This window comes from Canis lupus, chromosome 7 (assembly GCF_003254725.2).
Source record: "Canis lupus dingo isolate Sandy chromosome 7, ASM325472v2, whole genome shotgun sequence".
Classification (NCBI taxonomy): domain Eukaryota; kingdom Metazoa; phylum Chordata; class Mammalia; order Carnivora; family Canidae; genus Canis; species Canis lupus.
Window position 1 is genome coordinate 45,099,540 of NC_064249.1, and position 20,390 is coordinate 45,119,929.

The 20,390-nt window shown below is 50.1% G+C and overlaps 1 protein-coding gene and 1 long non-coding RNA gene across 3 annotated transcripts in view; one reads left to right on the forward strand and one right to left on the reverse strand.

Annotated features, from left to right (window-relative positions):
- Positions 1 to 19,296, forward strand: part of LOC118355353 (uncharacterized) — a 29,583-nt gene extending 10,287 nt beyond the window's left edge. The window contains exons 3-4 of the long non-coding RNA XR_004817683.2: positions 16,947 to 17,101; positions 19,126 to 19,296. This is a non-coding gene — a long non-coding RNA (uncharacterized LOC118355353). The remainder of the gene's footprint in view (positions 1 to 16,946; positions 17,102 to 19,125) is intronic.
- LOC118355351 (urea transporter 2) lies at positions 353 to 15,245 on the reverse strand. 2 transcript variants are annotated; one of them, XM_035719419.2, is made up of 10 exons: positions 14,923 to 15,245; positions 12,510 to 12,592; positions 11,610 to 11,769; positions 10,548 to 10,737; positions 10,059 to 10,187; positions 8,968 to 9,160; positions 6,327 to 6,474; positions 5,556 to 5,690; positions 4,407 to 4,456; positions 380 to 1,417 (listed from the first exon to the last, which is right to left on the reverse strand). In XM_035719419.2, the coding sequence occupies exons 3-10, from the start codon at positions 11,755 to 11,757 to the stop codon at positions 1,217 to 1,219; spliced, it is 1,194 nt and encodes a 397-aa protein (XP_035575312.1). In that variant the 5' UTR covers positions 11,758 to 11,769; positions 12,510 to 12,592; positions 14,923 to 15,245; the 3' UTR covers positions 380 to 1,216. The 2 variants fall into 2 exon arrangements, with proteins under 2 accessions (XP_048968631.1, XP_035575312.1); XM_049112674.1 differs by lacking the exon at positions 14,923 to 15,245 and having other exon boundaries at positions 353 to 1,417; positions 12,510 to 12,896.
- Positions 19,297 to 20,390: the final 1,094 nt, after the last annotated feature.

The following is a 20,390-nucleotide window of genomic DNA, read 5'->3' on the forward strand; positions in this document are numbered from 1 at the left end:
CCTGTGAGTTAGGAGCTTAATGCTGTAACCAGAGTAACTAAATAACAAGAGTTATTGGCCATTCAAGTATGGCTGGGTTTGTAATTTTGAGGTGCAAGACTAAAAGACTATTCCCTAAAAAGTGAGGTGTGTTGTTAATACCTGTGCTTCTACTGAAACAGAAAAAACAAAGACCTTAGTCATTTCAGTGTAATTCTCTCTGTAAGCAAATCAAACCATCTACTGATGATTTTTAACTTTTCCTCATCTCTTGTCAGACACTTGCTTGACCATGAAAATCCCCTCAAATGGGCAATGTGTGAACAGGGTAGGTGAGCTCCATTTCAAGAAAACCCTGATACCACCTTGTGAACTTAACCATTTAATAAGAGAATGCTTATCTATGCTACAAAAGAAAACACATTTGTTTAAAACATGATTTGAGTGTTGAAAAAGATCGGTTTTCATCTTATGACATTTCCAGAAATATTTCTGGTATGTAAAGGAAGGCATGTTGGCATTTCCAGTGAGTTTAGTTTCCTAACCCCAAATCTGGAGAACATCTTCTCATGACCCAAGAACAAATCTCAGAATATGAACATTTTCCTGCCTTGTCTCCAGGTAAGCCCTCCATCTATTATTTACTGTAATTATTTGATAGTCATGCTCATTTTGTCAGTTTATGGGAGAGAGAGAAGAATCAACATTTCTGTGGTAGGAGGGACTATAGAGTCCCTCCCTGTCATGAAACTAATAAGAAGTCGAGGCTGAGAGCAGGGATGTGCTCACCCAACATGGCAGGAGCTCATTAGAGGCAGAGCTGGGACAGAACCACCCCATCACCTTCCAGGCTGATACATGTTCCCTGGCACTGTGCATTGCTCCATGAAATGACTGAGTTGGAAGTGCATGCCACCAATCACTGTCTCCTTGATGAGTTCTCTTTAGTGACATGGCTTATTTTGCAGAAGAGGGAAAACCCCTCCAAGGGAGCTCTTCTGCAGTGAGCTATGGGTATGGAGTCTAAACTATTGTATCCTTGCTAAGCGTTGTGCATCTTGGACCTGAGAGGTTCCTAAATGGTGACTATACATGCATGTCCCTATGCAGGGGAATAACTAGGGTGTAGGCTTGCTTGAAGGGAAAATCACAAAACAGACAGAAAGGGAAGTTGAATGGCCTTCAGCCTGGGGACCGGGACAACCTGCTGAAGGCTGAGTGTTTTGGAAAAGGCAGCCTAGGAGACATCATAGGCCTGGTACTTTGTTATGGTTGATGCTCTTCTGTTTTTCTCCTGGGATAGGTAGTAGATGCGGTTGGCCTCTGGGTAGGTGACTTTGCTGAGTGGAAGCTTGTAGATGGCGGGGTTGTTGGTCGTCAGGAGCAGGAAGGTGAGTGCTGAGAGGCAGAAGGGCCAGGTGCACGGTGGTAGTCCAAACTGGGTGGGGGGCAGGGGAGACACACAAGAGAAACCTTGGTTATATCAGATGCTTGTGCCTGTTTTGTCAGCCCTTATCAAGCCCCTCCATCCCTGGGTAGACGACAGATCTTTGTGAGCATTGATAGGAATAATACTTAATTCTTGACCAGTATAAATAAAATCACGTCAGTGCTCTCTGTCCACATTGTAGCAGGTGGACACACATTCTTCAAAATGCAGCCATTGGAACCGTATTGTAATATGGAATGTGGGTTTATGTAGAAACCATGGTTTGTCTTGGGTTGTCTGGCCAGGCTCTACCTCCAACTCTAGGAACCATGACCATTGCCTGTCTTTTCCCATAGCCCCTGTTGAAGGAGTGGCTTTGGCAGCCATTTTGTAGCTCATGACCTTTTTCTCTTTGGTCACAGCTGATTGAACTAGAACAAGGGACTTGACTCAAATGCAATTTCCACAGGCAGATGGCCTGGGAACTGAATTTTCTTTTGAGGATTTGAACTAAGAGAGGTTGAGGTCTTGGTTTGAAATGACTGGAGAGCCAACCATTGCTGGGTGGCCACTGGGGCACTGTGTGCAGCAGAAGAAACCCACTGCGGAGAGACACGGAGATCGAACAGACATTTGGAGAGAGGCAGAGACGTGATCTCCTAGTTCCAGGGGCTGGTGGTGGAGGGCAGGAACCTCTCTTCTCAAAGGGATCACCCATTCCCAGCTTCCCTTCTCATGGAGTTGACCTGTTTTTTTATTCCTTAAGATGCCTTGAGCCTTTCTGATGTGCCTCCCCACTCTTCCTTGAGTTCACTTGAGTGGAGAGCTTGTTGACAGGGAGCCTGCAGACTCAACTGTGAGGCAGACCAAATCACGTTCCATCAACCCCCAGCGCCATTTCATTTTAAGCAGTAAAGACCTTGGGTAAATACCATGGAGATAACAATGCCAGTGATGTGTGTGCTCAAAGATGGCACTGCTGGATGGGGCCTGAAGAAGAACTATGGCAGCCAGAACTGTGGCTGTAAGAATATCAAGAGTAATGAATTCCATCCCGTGAGTCTGCCTAAAGCCCTGCTAACACAGCACAGTGTGTTTAGGGAAGCACCCCCTGGAGCCCTACAGTGGGAGACGATGTAGGTCTAGAGTCCCACAGGCCCAGATCCACATCTCAGCTCCAATCACCTTGTTAAAGGCATTTCATCTGCCTGAGACTTATTTCCTCAAGAGTAAAGTAGGGATAACAGTGTCTACTTAGAGAGTTGGTGCCTAGTACATACTGAGGACTCCGTAAATAGCCCTCAGCACGTGGCCATGAGTGTCAAGTAGAGGGTGGCATTGTGGAAGGCACGGGGCAGTGCATACAAGTGCCAGCGAGAAAGCAGAAGGACACAGCTCTTAAGTCCTCTCGTGTGTGGAGGGCTTGGACGGGCTCATAAACATCACTCGACATGTTTATCCCCTGTTCGTCGAGAAGATTGGAAATTCCTTTGGAGAGAGTCAATAGCCTGCGCTTTTTTGTATCCCTGAGAGTGATCAACACAGCATCTTAAACATCATAGGAACGCAGAAAGTACACTTGATTTAAAAAAAAAAGAAGCCTAAATTGGGTGGTATCACCTCTGACTCATCTGCACACAGAAGAAAGGACCGGCCATCCCTGAACAGAAGCCTCTGGTTTGGCTTCTCTTTCAGTACCCTGCCCGAGGAAGGCGCGTGACACCTAGTCACGGGCTGGACAATCAGAGGTAAGGGTGGGTACCACCAGCAGGAGCGGAGGGCCTGGAGCACACAGGAGCCACAGAGCCCAGACTCCATGCTCTCCTTACCCGTCTGTGTTTCGAGGGCTGACCATTCAGCCCCAGCTCTTATGTTCCCACGGTGGCAGCTTGTGCCTTTAGACTTTCACTCACTCCTTCAGCATTTCTTGTGCACCTGTCAGGTGCTGGGTACTGCAAAAGGTACTAGAGCTAAAGACTTGACTATGACTGGGCCCCTGTTCTGAAGGAGCACACGGGCTGGAGTTGGAAGAGGAAGAATGTATACTAGGCTCGTCACAATACTGTATACACAATACTGAAGGCCGCGTGTGGGAGCAGAGGTACATGCAAAAGCCACTGGGGCCCAGAGGGGAATTCAGTCCACTGGGGTCAGGGATAGGGTCAGGGAAGGCCAATTCTCTTGCTAAGAAAATTTCTTCCTGAGCTAAGTTCAATCTGCCCAATTTCACTGAGGATGAAGAAGGGTTTCAGACAGGTGTGCATGGAATGCCTGCCTCCGTTCCCACCTTCAGGACCACTGGGGCTTTTCCTGGTGGCTTTTATAAAATGTGCCCTTGAACCCTTATCCAAAAGAGGGAGGCACTGACTGTGACTGAGCCCTAATAGCTCTGCTCTGGGTCTGGGACCCTAACCCAGGGTTTGTGGGGCTGGAACTGGCCATGTGGCTCCTCCTGACTTCAACACCACCTCACACCAGGGCACAACCAGGAGGTTCTTGGCCGGCTGCACATGCCCATAGCCAGCAGCTCTGGCTTCTCTCAGGTATGGCTGGGGCTTGGTTCCCTGTCTTCCCTGAGCTTTCCCTCATGACCGCCTCAACTCCTAGTTGTCAAGGGATGGACAAAGATGTACACTGGCCCATAAGCTGGTTGGGCAGTTGATCTATAAACATTAAAAAAAATTAAATCATGAAGATTTAAGGGAAGTTCTAGGGGATGATGCAAGAATTCAATTTACAAGATAATGCTCAAGTTAGCCCTCTGTAAGAAGCTCCATTGGCCCAATGGCAATGGGGTCTGATCTGACCGATGGTTGACGTTTACGCTTTTTAAACCCAGCTCCTCCTGTGTAGCAGGTGCCAAGGTGGACAGTGTGATTGGAGACGAGAGAGATGAACTGGGGAGGGGTTCCCGGAGGAGAGGCTTGCACTGGCTTTGGGGAGCCCCCAAAACAGCTGGAAGGGCACGGTGGCATGTTCTTAGCGTACGCTGACTCACCACGGACAGCACATTAGCCAGAGCAGCGCCCAGGTAGGCCGCGAACAGCGCTGCAAAAAGAACCAAGAGACAGTCCAGTGACTAATGGACCCTCAAGCTTAGCCTGTATGTTATCTCCCCAGACATTCTCTGCCACAAATGCTATCTCTCAGATTAAAATTAAAACTTGAGTTATGTTTCTATTACTTGATAGCTTTGAAACATGTTAAATTCCAGGCAGGTGCTGGCACAGCTAAGACAGCAGGTGAACTTTGTTAGAAAGGGCCAGAATGGAGCGGTTACGGTTCTCTTGGGTTCCACCACCTTGCATTCTAGCAAAGGAACATTTAGCAGCATAAACCATACATGAAAATTTTTACTATCACGGCCAAGGTGAGTGGATCCCAGAAGCCCCTGCTGGAATAGTTCATCATGAGTTATTGACAGAATATGGGTTTCCAGGGAGGAGCAGCATTCTGTAAGCTTGAGGAAGACCACATGGGCCCACCGCCTTGTCTTCTAGGCTTCCCTTGTAGAGGGCATGGCCGGGCTGGCCACTGGCCAGAGCTGAATGCCGGTACGAGGTGAGGGGGGCTCTGTGAAAATGAGCCAGTGTAATTGGGCTTTGCTTCTGAACCCCCAGTTTCTCAACTGAAGGCTGCCCAGTTGTCCCTAGCATATTAACAAGAGCAAATCTTTATAAGAGAGGCACTGGGTGCCCACAGCCCTCGGCATTCCTGTCACATAAGCATTACTTGAAGGTCCTGTGATCAGTGTTTGGGTGCTTCTATCTATCTGATGTAAATCACCCAATTCTATATATGAAGATGAATTTGGGGGAAGAAGAGTTGTTCTATCAGTTAGCTTCCGTCACCAGCCAGGAGAATAACAATCACAGAGACAGCCCCCCGAACAACCCCCAAACAACCATCATCTAGAAATTCTGTCCTCGTGTGGCTGAGCTCTTTGTTCCGTGAAAATAACTTCTACCATGTGAATCATTGAGCAACCGACCATTCCGAACAGTTTTAGATAGAAACACTTTTATGACGCAAACAATCCTCCCATTTATTGCTGAACGGCCCGCCGAATTTTCAGGGTGGCTTTCTGCACAGGGACAGCCCCACGGGAGGTGTGTGAGGTGCAGAGGGAGCTGGAGGTGGTCCCTACCGCAGGCAACGGCCAGGAGGTGGGTCTGCCAGGTGAGGACGTAGAACATGCCTCCTATCGCGATGCAGGCCAGTGTGCTGTTGAAGCCACACAGGCCGAAGTAGATGGACTCCAAGGGCGTTGCTATAGTGAGGGCTGCGGGAGAAGACAGGCATAGGTGCTGAGTTTAGGGGGATCTCACGGGGGCTCACCTGCTGGCCCTGGAAACCACCACCGTGCTCAAAGCCCAGACTGGCCACTCCCTTAGGCTTCTATAGAAAAAGAACTTTTGATCTTATTCAGTGAAAAAATAACTAAAATAAACTGATATGGCCATAGAACCACATGAGTACTAGCAGTGAAGTGTCAGGGGAAGACGAGAGCTTTCTAAGTAAGGACTCTACAGCCTTTTTAAGCAGTCCAGTCCAGAGAAGTTCCTTCCTCCAGCCAAGAAAGAAGACCTTTCCTTCTTCATTGCTATCTTAACGTTCTCTACTGGAGTATCATCCCTCGGGATAGGATGTAAACTACAAACATGCCTGGAATTAACCTCTCCCCGAATTTAAATTTATACTAAGATGTAAATGGTTAACACTTCAAACCTTCCAGAGGCATGAGGACACTGGCACCTAAAGTTGGGAAAACAAGGTATAATGGAGGGAAAGTTTACAGGAGTCAGTGGGAGGAGGGGGAGAGGGTCATTAAAGACACATGTCACCATTTTCTTTGGAGTCGACTCCAGACACTAACATCCTTATGGCCCATCGGAGAGGAAGAAGTGATGACACTAACCTGCTAACATCCCCATGGTGGAGCCAATCGCAGCGTGCAAGCAAATAAGAGGTGATGATATGAACAGAGCTATGAGGAAGATGCCTCCAGTCCAGGGGTTGTCGCAGCCGTACACCTGGCCGATTCCAACAGGGATGGCTCTCAGAAGCTGTGGGTGTAGAGTCGCATGTGGTTATAGAGGGAGACAACACAACTTGAGCCCTGGCTGGAAACAATTTGTGCCAAACCCTCTACGCCCATGTTTTGCAGCAGGTTTCCAAGATGTTTGTATTCAAATAGATTAACTCTAAAAGGAACACAGCTTTTTTGCTTTAATCTTGAGTTCTTAGACCAATACGCATTCAGGATGTTAAGCTTCCTTTATTTAGAGACGTTAGTGTAAGGCACTAAACCCCCAGTGAAGAGAAACTAAAAACTTAAAATGAGGGAATTATCCATTACAAAAGCAAGAGATGTGTGATCAAAGGGTTTGAAAACCCTCTTGTAACATTTAAAAAAACACCCTAGAATTATGACTAGAAGGCTGAATATTACATGAAAAAATGGTCCTTTGTGTTTCCAAGAATAAGGTGTCTGGGTGATGGTCACGTTAGTCTATGTGAGCAGTTGGACTCATGTCCACAGAAGGGTCCCTGAGGAGGTAGGATCACGGTCTCTGCTCTCTTGTTTGGTACACCAATCAGATGGTGACTGGTGGGTGAACACCCTGCTTGCATCAGGCCTCCAGGGAGCTTGGGGATGGGGGACCCGTCTGCCAAAGTGAAGGGTTTGACAAGGCAGGATCCACTGCCTTATGGGCACTTGCAAAGGTGCTCCGGAGTTCAGGAAAAGGATCCTGAGCATGCAGCCTTCCCCAGCAACGGGGGTTAGCCCCTATGCTTTGGAAGTTGGCCAAAGGTTCTTGAGTTAGTAGAGTGTATAAAGGAGGGGGCCTCTGGGCCATGCAGGGTACACTGGGGTTTTCTCACCCCTCGGGCGGTGAGCTGAGAAGGAGCAGAGTCCTGGGGCCAGGATGGCCATGTATTTTGAGGAGCCAGCTCTTCTCTCAGCCCATTGCTTTCTGAGAGGACTTGGCCCCTGGAGGTGTGCAGGGACAGGAAGACACAGCAGGAGCCTGTGGGTTGGCCTGGTGGGCCAGACTCAATCTCCTGGGACTCCCAACACAGAGAAGAGGGTGGGGGCTCTGGTATTACCATGTGGGCAAAGGCAGGCAGGTGGGGGAGTCTGATGCAGAGGCAGTGGTGCTGGGCAGTGTGGTCCCAGCTGGTGGCCCCGTCCAGGGGGCCGTCCAGTGACCAAAGAGCCGAGGAACTCATGGGGCTTCGACATTGTTGGGAGTGTTAGACTCTCTCTCTGACACTGACTTGGTCCCCCAATGCTCCAGGCTGTCATGAATGGTCAGAAGGACAAAACATAGGGGTCATTGTCGTAATCCGTTTGATTGGCAGGAAAGTTACTTCTTAAAAGGTGACCAGCACAAACTGCATTTCTCTCTCCTAGAACTTTGGGGCTCTGAAGTGTCTGTATGAGATTCCCTAATTGTTGTTCCCTTCTGCGAAATTCCTAGATATCTTTTCCATTGGAAATGTGGCATAGAGAATGCAAACTTTCTTAAACTTGCCTTTTTTAACACCATCCCCCATAGGCAACAAGTTAGAGCAATTGTGCCTTCGAAACTCATTGGTGGGGGTAAATACCAGGAAAGGGAAGTGTAATGAGTGAATCGCTAACCTTTTCTCACCTCTGGTTCATGAGGGTCCTCACATACACAGACGCAAATCAACACGGATGAAGCTAACACGAGTATTTCTCTTCCTAAATCATATTTCTTACTGCAAACACAGGGCCCTTTCTACCAGGCCATGCTGTTGTATACTATGAAATGCTAAAAGAACGTAGGCCTCATTGTTTCTGAAAGTTCTTCCAACAAAGCCCAAGCGGCTTTGTGGTTAGATGATGGCCTGCCAACAACAAGGTTCCAGAGGGAGCCCTCGACCATGGAGTGTAGTCTAGTGTAATGGAAAACAGGAGAACCTCAGCGAAAACATGTCTTATTAATTATCTTGGCAGACTTCCAGAGGCAGGCGTTCTATGCAAAATCCTCGTAAAACACCATTCAAAGCTCTGATATGTAGACATTTCTTAATGGAGGGACACCTGCGCTTCACCGTGGGACCGTGCCGGAGAGAGCGAATGGAATCAAGTCTGGGGGTCAGAACAGAGACTTCTGTAGCCCACAGGTGGCCGTGTGATGTGTGTGCCTTTATCAGTGACACGGATAGAAGGGAATACACAGAATAAACTGGAGCAACATTGGAGGAAAGCCTCAGAAAGATTTTTTTCAAAGCAGTCAGGAGGCCGGAGGGCTAATGTTGACTCTGCTCTTCACCGATTAGCTGCATGACCTCAGGCCTCAGTTTCTTTCTCTGTGCTATGACAGTGTGGGCCACAAACGGTCCTGTTAGCTCTCAGAAGGAGGAAGGAGAAGGGTGGTGGCTAACGAGAGGCTGCATGTGGAGCACCTCACACCGAGTCGTGGTTCAGCCATTACCCGGGGAGGCTTTTGGCATGTGGAATCCGCAAATGCCACTTTGACATGGCTTTTGGACAGATGTTGCCCCCTGCCTTCCACGGTACCTACCAAGGGCACTTGGACCTCTGACCAGGTAATGTTGGGCACGGAGGAGGCGGGCTGCAGCAGCGTCGTGGGGAAGAAGAGGTTGTAGTGGCCGGTGGCCGCCAGGTACAGGGTCACGGCTATGTTGAAGGGCAGTGTGAAGACGGGGAGGTCCCACTTGCTGAGGATGGTGCCCAGGGCACTGGAGAGGATGGGGCTGTGGCAGAAACATAAGAGACTCCATTCAGGAGGCTCCTGCCCTGACACTAGGCTGAGCAGGAGTTGGGGAGGGCTGGTCCCTGTACTTTCCTGACGATGGGGAGCCTGCTGGGTACGTTCTCTGAGCCTGACTCGCCCTGAGCCTGTGTTCCCTTGGCCTCTTCCCTGGGCCTGGCGTGGTGACAGGGCGAACGCCTGGGCTCAACTGCAGAGAGAGGGCTTTCTGGGGGCAAGACCCAAGGCAAGGGGTCACAGAAACTCCTTGAAAAGTCATATAGCTCCATGCTCAGGCTTGAGGAGAGAGGACAAGCTGGGAGAGTGACAGGGAGGGGAGTCAGTCATTCTATGAATAAATTCCTTCATTTATTCATTCAACAAACGTTCGTGGAGCAGCCGAGAGCGCCGAGCCTCCTGGCCAGAGTGCCCTGTGCTGATCTCTGGAGGTGAAGGGGAGCTGAGGCTGGCCCTCGGAGGGCTCTGCCTGGTGGCTGGTCCTTCAGGCTACACTAGGATGTTGTCCTAGGCTGGTCAGGGGTTCCCGAGGATGGGGAAAAGCTGGGGGGGTGGGTAGGGGAGTGTGAGAAAGTTTCTAGAAACTGACAGCACGCTGTGGTATGGCTCTTCACCTATATGTGCCCCAGTTCCTTCCTCTGTGCTCTGGCAGAAACCCCTTGACATGTTAAAAAGAGAAAAGTGAGGGATGGCAGGTGATACCATCCCCAGATCCCTGGGCACAGGGCTGTCGCTGTGTGACACGAGGAATTACTGCTGGTGGATGTTTCCCATGTGCCAGCTAAGCCAATGCCCCCTTAAAGTGGAGTGGAGACACTCGGAGAGCTGGGATGAAACGCTGGGGGGGCCCTTGACTGTATCCACAGCCTCAGGAGCAAACTTACCAAGACATGGACATAATGATGACAGGGAGCAGGAGCCACCAGTAATAGTTGCCTCTGTCTGAGAACACGGCCATCAGTAGCCCCACCAGCACCCCGTTGTAGCCGTGAAGTCCCGCTGCGATGGCAGACCTGGGGGGACATAGGAGGCCGGGTGAGGTGGGGTCTCCCCGGGGCCTCAGGAGGGGCACTGGGGGCACTGCCTACTTGACTCCCCTTGTGACCCAGGTTTTTGTCAGTGGGGGCCTGACTGCACACGCCTTCCAGAGGATGGCCCCACTGGGCACAGGAAGGAAAGCCATCAACCCTTCCTGGTCCCCCTGGACGACGTGAAGCTGTTCCCAAATAATGCATGAGTGGCTGTGGTTAGTACTTAATGGAGGGGTTTCTGAGCTTGGAGGCCAGTGGGGAGGCGAGGGGAAGGTGGCCCATGGTCCCCGCAGGAAGCCACCTCTGGCCTTGTGCTTGAGTCTCAGGGCTCCTGGAACTTACCTGTCCTGGCTCAGGATGAGGGCTGTCAAGGTGGACACTACAGTGCCCAAGCAGCCTGACACGGCCCACCAGGGGTTCTGGACAAAGAGGCCCAGGACAATGAGGATGCCGCTGACGGGGTTGTTCACAAACATCACCTGCGACGTGCCCCGGAGAACCCAGTCGAGGAACTGGAACACGGGAGATTTGTCTGAAATGGAAGCAGGGCAGGGAGTCAAAGTTAAGGTGTGCCAGGCCCGCGGGAGACTCCGGTGGGCGTGGGGAGCTCCGCACTGAAGGGGGTTCTCAGGGCACCAGCCCCCACTGCCACCTGCCACAGGGGAAGCTGCATCAAAAACCCATGAGAAAACTCTTTAGACCCCTCATCAGCTCTATGATCTTTACTTTGGTTTTTAGGTTGTGAGGACAAGGTCCCCTGAGCCATCTGTGCCCCTGTGAGGGTGGCAAGAGTTTTCAAGAAGACGTATCCAAGAAGAAAGTTCTCTAGCTGCATAGAAGGTGTCAAAGCCACAGGCTCTGGGAAGATTGCTAGAGAGAACTTACTGGAACACTGAACATAGTTCTCCCAAGTGTCATCTGTAAGGCAGGCATTTTTTTTTTTTTTTTTTTTAGAATGCTGATTCTAGGGACGCCTGGGTGGCTCAGCAGTTGAACATCTGTCTTCAGCTCAGGTTGTGACCCTGGGTCCCGGGATTGAGTCCCACATTGGACTCCCCACATGGAGCCTGATTCTCCCTTTGCCTGTGTCTCTGCCTCTCTGTGTGTGTCTCTCATGAATAAATAAATAAAATCTTAAGAGAAAAATGCAGATTCTAGAATCTCATGCCTAAATGCCCCAGGGGATGTGTGTCAGCTCGGCTGCTATGTTCCAAAATGAGGGCTTGCACACTGACGCCTAGTGCACTCACGTCCCAAGTGTCTGCATGTCTTTTGTAACAGCAAAAGACTCTCATCCCTTATAGAAGACCCTAGACAGGGCCCTCAATCTAATCTGTCAAGGCCCGTGGCTTTGCACCTGCTGGGACGGGTGGCAGCGACACGTTAGGGGCAGGGTGGACTTACCTTTCAGCCCCTCGCCGCACTCCTTCATCTCCCCTGTGATGTAACTGAGGGCCCTGCCAACCCTCTTCCCGCTGGCTGCCACGTGGCTCTGAATCCAGGAGGCCTTGGATGTGCTCGCCTCCACCTTTATCTCCGCGCTGTCCTCCATGGTGTCCAGATCCTGTCCAGGGACAAGACAAGGGGCTCCCATATCCCGTGCTTCACACGCTGAGCAGCCACCTTTGTGCTGGCTCGGGGACCATGCTAACGTTTTCACTGGGTATCTAGTGATGCTGCTGCTTGGTGGTCTCCATGTTTCTGTGGACAGGAAGACCTTGTCTCGTTTGACGCGTTACTTCATTTAATACGGGCCAGAGCCTTGCAGTACAACGGACACTGTGTTTGTCCTCATCCTGGGGGTGAGGGCTCAGGCATGGGTGGAGTGGAGCAGGAGTTCTCACTGGCAAAGATCAAGGTCCAACAGTAGAGCTGATATCTAACCACATATCTTTAGGCTCTTTATTTAATCCATTACCACCACAACACCATGCTCTTCCCAGAAGAATTTATTCCCCACCCCCCAGCAGGTCGCGTCTATAAAATCTAACTATCCATTAAAATTAAACACGTGAAGATTCTGTTTCTAAAAAAATTGGTGCTGGCTTGTTTCCGAAATGCTTGAATGCCCGATTTAGAGGTAGACAGATAGTAACTACGTCAAATAAAAGGAACATGAAGTTTTATAAAGTAGACTACAAAAAACAGACATTTTTTAATCTCAGGTTATTTAGTTTCTAGAAATAACGAATTCAAGAAAAGTTGGCCTAAATCAGAGGACATCTTTCCCCAGTGTCCGCTCCCTGATCTATGGCAGGCTCTGTGGCCCGGGACCCTGCCCAATTTTGGCCACTTGTGACTCACCAGCAGCTCAACCGTGGGCTTCCGGTACTGATAGGGAGAAGGGTCTTTGGTCTGTCTCTCCTGGTGTTCGCTTTTTCCAAACACTGGAGTTAAGGAAAGCACAACATTAATTAGGACACCTCTACCCACCCAAGCAGAGCTCTCCAGGTGGGGCTGAAATACTCAGTATTTCCTATTCCACTTGTGTGAGTACAGAACCATGGCGTCTTGCAGCTGGAAGGCCTCTTTTAATTTTCGGTCAAGAACCCATTTGGGGGATCCCTGGGTGGCGCAGTGGTTTGGCGCCTGCCTTTGGCCCAGGGCGCGATCCTGGAGAGCTGGGATCTAATCCCACGTCGGACTCCCAGTGCCTGGAGCCTGCTTCTCCCTCTGCCTGTGTCTCTGCCCCTCTCTCTCTCTCTCTGTGACTATCATAAATAAATAAAAATTAAAAAAAAAAAAGAACCCATTTGGACTCTCACATTAGGTGGAAAATGTACTTCCCCATGTAAACAGGACACTTTAGGGAGTTCTGAATTTAGGGAGTTCAGAGGCTGGCCTCCAGGGAAGAGGCTCTGAGTTCGCTCAACGTTTCTATTTCTCAGATAAGGACACAGTGCCTTGGCCATGATCTCCAAACTAGGGTTCCTTCTCCTACACTGCATGAACTTTTAAGCGTAGAAGGAAGGAAAACTTGGATGTTATTTCTCCCAGAGGATTAAACTGCCTGAGCCATGCAAAGTGTGGGTTTGAGTTTGACCATGATTCTCTCCATCTGGATGACCTTGGGCTGTCCTGGTCTCGTATTTTTGGATTTATTTCTGATTTTAGCAGCAACTGCCAGTTGGATTAAGACAAGTGATGTCTACATCAATCCTTGAAACAGATTTTGTCATGTTCTTGTAATTCTAGGAAACCCTTGTGAAGTTGCTGCAAGCCTATTTTTTCATGATTACCAGATGGGTTATTTTTTAGGATGACCAAGTGTAGCAGGGTTTTATGCATCCCAAAAGAAGGCCTTGGCAAGCTTCGGCCTCGGTGCTCTGGTTCCCTCTCGTGGTCAAGTGCGAGGATGGCAGGCTGGGCTCTGAGTGCCCTCCCTGTAGGTTCAGACTGAACTGGCCGTTCTGCTGCATTCAGGAGCCTTTAGGGCACCTGTGTGCTGGAAGGACGCATTGCTGAGCTCCCAGTTCTGAAGGGGCAGGGGCTGCAAGTACCTGTGTGGTTGGGAAGTTACACTATGCAGGGCAAACTAATTAATGTTGGAAGCTTTGAGATAAAGAGTAGGAGCAAGGAGTCCTCTAGGAGTTGAGGCCTGTGTGTCTGTGTCTCCTGGTGGACCCACTGCTTGTGTGTGGAACACCCCCATCATCACCTGCCCCCACCCGTGGCTGCCGTTGAGCAATTTCCACTAGCCCACGTCCCAGGCTCCTTGGCACTCTCCCCACCCCAGCCCCCAGGCCCCATGAGGAAGGATGTTTGGAGGGGGGTTGTTAACCTTCTGAGGAAGGCCGTACCTCTTCCTTGCCATGCCAGTGGCCCCCACCCCCCGCCCCTGTCAGATACAAACTCCTGGGCTAGAGGGTCCCTGAGAAGTCTCAGTACCCTCTACCATGTAGGACATGTTCCCCCTCTGCCCCCGGCCCTGTTTTCTGTGTTGGCCACTCTAGATGGTGAGAAACTAGGAGGCTTAGGTGAAGCAGAGCAAGAATGTCACAAACACATCTTCTAGAAAGCATGTGAGGCTGTATGAAGGACACTGACTGGTCCTCCCCCGCCTTGTCCTTCACCAGCTGCATGACTGCGGGGGAGTCGGTTCCCCTCCCTGAGGTTTCAGGGGCAGAATTAGATTGCCCCTCTGCCCAGGCCCATCACATGGCTACTTTTGCATCTGACAAGCAAGGACTCCGGGCGAGCCCCTCCCTGGCCCCGGGCTCCTCCCTGGCTCATTTTGGCTGCCCCTCTTGGTCTGTGGGAGCCCCCTCCCATCCACGACTCTCCACCTGTTTCCTTGGCCTTGACATCTCGGTGGCCACTGTGGGTGAGAACTTTTTACCTCAAGCCCTGTCGGTATACCTGTGGTTTGTGGCTCAGCAAGAAATTAGACTCTCCTGGGGAGCTTTGGAAGCTCTTACATTGCCTTGGGCTGCTCCCCAGATGAATTAGATTAGTCTCCTGGGATGGGAGGCAGGGGATTCCAATATGCAGTCAAGTTTGAGACCTCCCGAGTCAGCTGCTTATCCCAGCATCAGCATCCCCCCGGCCCCCTGACGGGTCTAGACAATGGGGTGGTGCTGTGGTCACAGGCTGGGTGTGAGAAAAACAAGCCTGGCCCTCGTGGCTCTGCCTACTGCCCAGTGAAGTAGGCACTGCCATTGTCCCCATTCTAGAGATGAGCAAATCGACCCGAGAGTGAAGGGGAAGCAGCACACACCTTTGCTCCTCCTCCGAATGGATGACCACTCGATGTGGAACACGCTCCTGGGCTTGGGGGGCACGGCCTCCAAGCCCTCATCGGCCTTCGTGCTTGCTGCCGCTGGCTGCTCCCTCCCGCCACCTAGCCAGGGGCAAAACAAGACAGGTCAGTGTCCGCCCTGGCCTGTGCCCAGGGAGAGCCAAGCAGGCGGTGTGGGGACAAGTCACATGCAGAAGCTGGAAGGGCAGGAGCGGTCGCTGTGAGGCTGCAGGTAGTAACCACATCTGTGTCTGTGTCAAGCATCCAGTGTCTCTGCTCCCCCTGTAAACACTTCCAATCCCTTTCCCCACAGGGACCGTGTCACAGACACCTACACCTGCCAAGACAGAGATGAGCTGGTCTGCCCTATTTCCCCAGCAGGGAACAGCTCAAGGACCTTCCCAGCTGGGCCTTGCCAGCCTGGCTGGCGTTCAAGTGCTGCAGCTAGTGACCTGGCCTCCCTCTGGAGAGGGGGGCTGGGGCGGGCGGTCCTCGATGCTGACCGTGTTTTGGAACCACCGGGCTCTTTACCCGATGCCTGGAGAACCGAGGCTGGGAATGGGTCCTGGAGCTTTCTACCAACGAAAGTTTTTCAATGCCTGTCATATTTAAAAGGTGGCTCTGAGGAGCTTGAGCTGAGAACCATCAACCTGGGTTCTTCCCACCTGAGATGTGGTCCTGGGACCAGCAGCATCAGACTCATCTGGGAGCAGGTTGAAAATGCAGACTGTGGGGGGAGCAGAGCGTGCTCATCTCTTGGGACAGAGTTTCCCAAAGCTGGGCCTGGGATTACAGCATCCTGTTGGCTTGCTGCGGTCCATGCACCCATGTCCACCCCACGTGGATCAGTTGGAGTATTTGGTGGTCCCAGAGGTACACAGTTTCAATACTTTCTGCTTGGGATTCAGGGCACTCTGGCCGCTGTGATCTAGTGGTCACCTGCGGTCTTGGTTCGGAATAATGCCTGGGCATTGTTGTCTGCACAAGCTGGAGAACCGAGGTGGGAATGGGTCCTGGAGTTTCCTACCAATGGCCATGTGACTCTCAGCCCTCAGTCCTTTTCTCGGCATTCTTGCTGCTTAGAGTCTGGTTCATGGGCCAGCTCCATGGACATCAAATGCAGACTCTCAGGTCCCATCTCAGACTGGCTGAACTGTAGTCTATTTTTACCAAGCTCCACAGCTGACCTGAGTGCACCCTTACATTGAGAGAACCCATCTGGATCACAGCATTTGCACAAAAATGATTTTAGCAAAGCTCAGAACATAGCAAGACCCACACCCAGAGCATGTATGGGATATGCATGAGCAAGGAAAGGGGTTTTGTCTATACTCCCAGACTGAAAGGGCAAACAGGCAACCATGTTCCTTCCCTCTAGGCAGCAGGACGGGGAAGAAAGTCCCCATTCCAGCGTCCTGTCTGTGTGCCAGCGCCAGGCCCTCACTTCCTCCATAACTCCAGGGAGAAGCCCCCCACCCCGATCCCATGTCAGACACACCTGGAACATCAGCCTGCCCTAGGGGCCCTCTGCAACCTCTGCCGGACGCTTGCTTCCTGTTTCTTGTAGCGCAGTGTCAGCGGCCCTGGCCACCCCCCATACACCCCCGTAACCCCTGGCCTCTGGGCAGAGCAATATTTTGTCCTTAGTACCCTCGCCTGGGCATTGCATGGAGCTACAAGATCACCGTCTACCTCCCACGTCCAGAAAACTGAACTCACCTAAGCCGCACAGCTCATTAATTATGGCACAGCCAGGAGTTGTTCCCAGGTCTCCTGACCCCCAGTTTGAAGCTCTGTAAATGGCTGCACAAGGTCTGGCTCGGCTCTCATGCCCTGGCTCCTCACTTGTAGCCCCCCAGATTCTGCAAGTGGCTCAGGGCCCAGGAAAGTGGGGCAGGGCCCATATTGCCAGGTGCTCCTCAGGTTGATGTCCCCACCACCAAAAGCTAAAGCAAAAAAGTATCTTTCTTTTCCTTGAGCATCTTTTTTTGGTCTTTATTTAGGGAGGTGACACCAAATACGGTCTGATCCAGGGGTGGTCGTGCGTCTCCCGTGGGTTATGACGGAAGGGCTGGGCCTGGAGGCAGCAGCCCTGCTGGATGTGCCGGCCAGCACTTGAGAATGAAAAGTGGGAGCAGATGCCACCAGAACACTGGAGGTAAAAATCATGAATTTCCCAAGGCTGTGAAAATACCTTAAAGCTGGAATGGCAGCAGTTTACCGCTATCTTTGGGACAGATTCTCAGGACTTTCCTAATGGGAAAAGGTGATTTCAAGAGTATCATGGGCACTTCTATCAGATGTTTTAGAAATAAATGCTTATCGATGTGGCAGGGAACAAAGAAAACAACAGTAACTCTGACAGAGAACCCAAGTCACTCATCTCTGCATGCTGTTTCCAGTGACGTTTCACCCACTTGCAGGCATGGCTCTCAGAAAGAAGTAGGCAGACCCCCTTAGGCAGGCCTTGCAAGCTCCATCTATAGAATGATGGCAGATATTTTGGAGGGATACCCTCTGTTTCTTTCTCTTATTGTTTTGAAGAGGAGACGATGCTTGCAAAAGGCTCTGGAAAATAATTTTGCAGTGCTCTTGTGTCAGATACCTTTCCAGCGAGGCCACTTTCCTTGGATGGCACATGTTCCTCCACTTGGGCAGGAGGGCTCCCTGTCCTGGCGCACGCCTGGCACCTTACACCTGCCTGCACTGACTCTTACCTTTGCCAAGTGTCAACTATGTGTTCTCGTCTGTCACCTTCACAGGATGATGAGGTCCTTGGCAGCCCGGATTATACCCGTTTATCTAGGCTTTCCCAGCACCCAGCACGAGCCTGGGATTGGGTAGGCACTCAAGTATTTGCTGAATAAATTAATGAAGGATAATTATACCATGCATTTTAGTTTTGAATGGTATAATGAATAATCATTGGATATTTTAGGGTATGAACTATTTTTAAGAAGTATGAACTATTTTTAAGAAGGTATGAACTATTTTTAAGAAGGCCCCATTTTACGAACTATTTTTAAGAAGAATTGTAATTGTTAAATGCTTGATACATATTGAAATAAAGGTGAGCATCTTTCATTGGTTGACAAAGTAACAGCTGAGTCGTGTAGGGTTTTGCAGGTTATAGGAGAAGAGCTGATTATTTTCAGTGGTACTTGGATAAAAGAAACGAAGTTTACAGATGGTGATACAATGCTCAGCCATCTGTGACCAACCAACCAGAAACCCAGGAATCCTGCAAGGGTGGTTGGACAGAAGACAGACCATCGAAGACAGAGATCTTGCTCAACAGAATATAGGAACTACATATTACACAGGTCTGTTCTGTGTGATCACAAAATGCTAAGTGTTTTGTTCTATAGCCCATGAGTAATTTTTTGATCATAATAACTTACTTTTTTGAAGTACTTTCAACTTTTCTTCCCCTAACGTCACGGCACACATAGAAAATAGGTGGTACAGTGAATAGATAATATTTATGGCCAGAAGGCCTACACCCATGGACTCGGGGCCCCCCAGGCCCACCTGGTTCCTTAGAGGCTGGTGGGTGCTCTGCCGGCCCAGCTCTGTGGGCGCTGTGGCCACATGATTGGAAAGCTCTGCCCTCGATAGCCCGCGGGTAAACCTTAGTGGCTGAGTAACTCCATGGCCTGCCTACCCGGTGTAGGAGCCACGCTCTCCTTCTCTGGCAAGCCTTATTAAGAGTCCTAGTGCATGTAGGGGCATGGTCCTTGCCTTCGAGGACTGCCACCATCCTCTTTTTTTATAGGCAGGAGTCTAGCAGCCCTTTCCTCCTGTTGACTCACAAAACAAAAGAACGAAAGAACAGTTATGAGGCACAGTATTTGTTCAGAGGTGTTTTTCCTGGACAGAGGCGCCCTAGAGTACTTCTGCCTCTACGGACATTGAACATACAGAAAATGTCAACTGTTTAAACACCAGAGTTAAAAATTTTTTTGTAGAGGACCCCATCTGTCACATACAATTTTGAAGCTTCCTGCCATTTCTCTGAGAGGAACTAAACAAACCCAGACCACGTATGACATTGTTCAGAAGAGAGAAACTGATCTCGTCCATCTCACTGAAAATCAGTCTTCACCCAGACAGGCCCAGGCCTGAATTCTTTCTGCAAGTTGTCTTTCTCAGATTTTGAACAGATGTTCCTGTCTCCTGCAGGTGGATCGATGCCATCCATGCATCACTTGCAATGTCCAGCATATGGAGCATCTGGAACCCACCATTAAGACCATTTGTCACCCCTCCCTAAAATTTGCCCCCTCAAAACTCCACTCCAAACTTGCCTGTGTATCATTACATTTGTGACACTCAATAAAAGGCCAAGGAAAGTCCCAGACCATTGCACACTGCCTTCTCTAGTAGCAGTGTTTTCATATTCCCTTTCCCCATATCCTCTTCCTCACCCCCTTCCTCTCCATTATCTGTGGCAAGCATAGCGAATTAGTGATAGCATTTTCTTCCGATAAATTTGAAAACAGTCTCAGACTCCTTCTTCACAGAACACTCAGACAACCAATACCAATTAGCTCGAGTTGGCACTTAAGAGTAAATTTATTTTCCCTCCTCTAGCCTTAAAGGAAGGTGTAGACACTGTACAAGTTTGAGAAAAGGGTTATATCAAGGCCAGTGTATTGCTCTCAAGCAGAGGCCTGGCTACAGGCCCTTTCAAGCCTCACAGGATAGCCTTTCCTCAGTAAGTTCACCAGAGCTCACATCCTTTGGTGCCAGTCTTAGAGGAGATCACATACCATACAAGGTTGTCCATTCTCTGATCATATAACTTCAATATCCTGGAACGTTCTAGAAACGTCCACTCTCTGTGGCTACACAGAATATGTCTACAGTAATCTAAGATGGCTGTGTAAGAGAGGAGTGCCAAAGAGATAGGTTATTAAGCTGGGATGTTAAGATGTTTGTGGATCCTGAGATGGTCTAGTTCTGTTGGCATGTCTGAGGAAGGGGTAGAGGACCTGAGGGGAGAGACCAATATGCCTGGACCAGGTACCCCAGCCCTGGAAGAAGCAGGTAATGACTTGGGAAGAAAGTTTTCAAATTCACTGCATGAGCTTCCACAGTTCAACTCCACATGATGCTGCCCTGAGAACCATCGTGATGTGACAGCTGTGGGTCACAAGGTTGTAGAAAGGATGACAAACAGTGTGAAGGCGCATGCAGTGGGCAGCTGGGGAGGTAAGGGGGTTTAAGAGCTGACGGATTAACTTGGTTTCATCACCAGGTGAGCAAGAAGAGCTCAGAGCTGTGAGTTACAACCCCTGGACTTCTGCCCAGGCCCTTCTATCACAGGAACAGCTCTTTGGACAAACCTTGGTTTCCTTATCTACAAAGTAAGGCCTTTGAAGTCTATCTGTTTAAGAGCTCTTCCAGCTAGAAGCTTTCAGAATCTAAATTCTCTTTAGAGTTTT

What these genes read in the sequence shown, in the direction of transcription:
- LOC118355351 (XM_049112674.1), bottom strand. Translation starts at nt 11,757, where the DNA reads ATGGAGGACAGCGCGGAGATAAAGGTGGAGGCGAGCACATCCAAGGCC. An exon ending in GTGCGGCGAGGGGCTGAAAG is followed by an intron (nt 10,738 to 11,609) that starts GTAAGTCCACCC and finishes CTTCCATTTCAG; the next exon opens with ACAAATCTCCCGTGTTCCAG. An exon ending in CTCATCCTGAGCCAGGACAG is followed by an intron (nt 10,188 to 10,547) that starts GTAAGTTCCAGG and finishes ATGTCCCCCCAG; the next exon opens with GTCTGCCATCGCAGCGGGAC.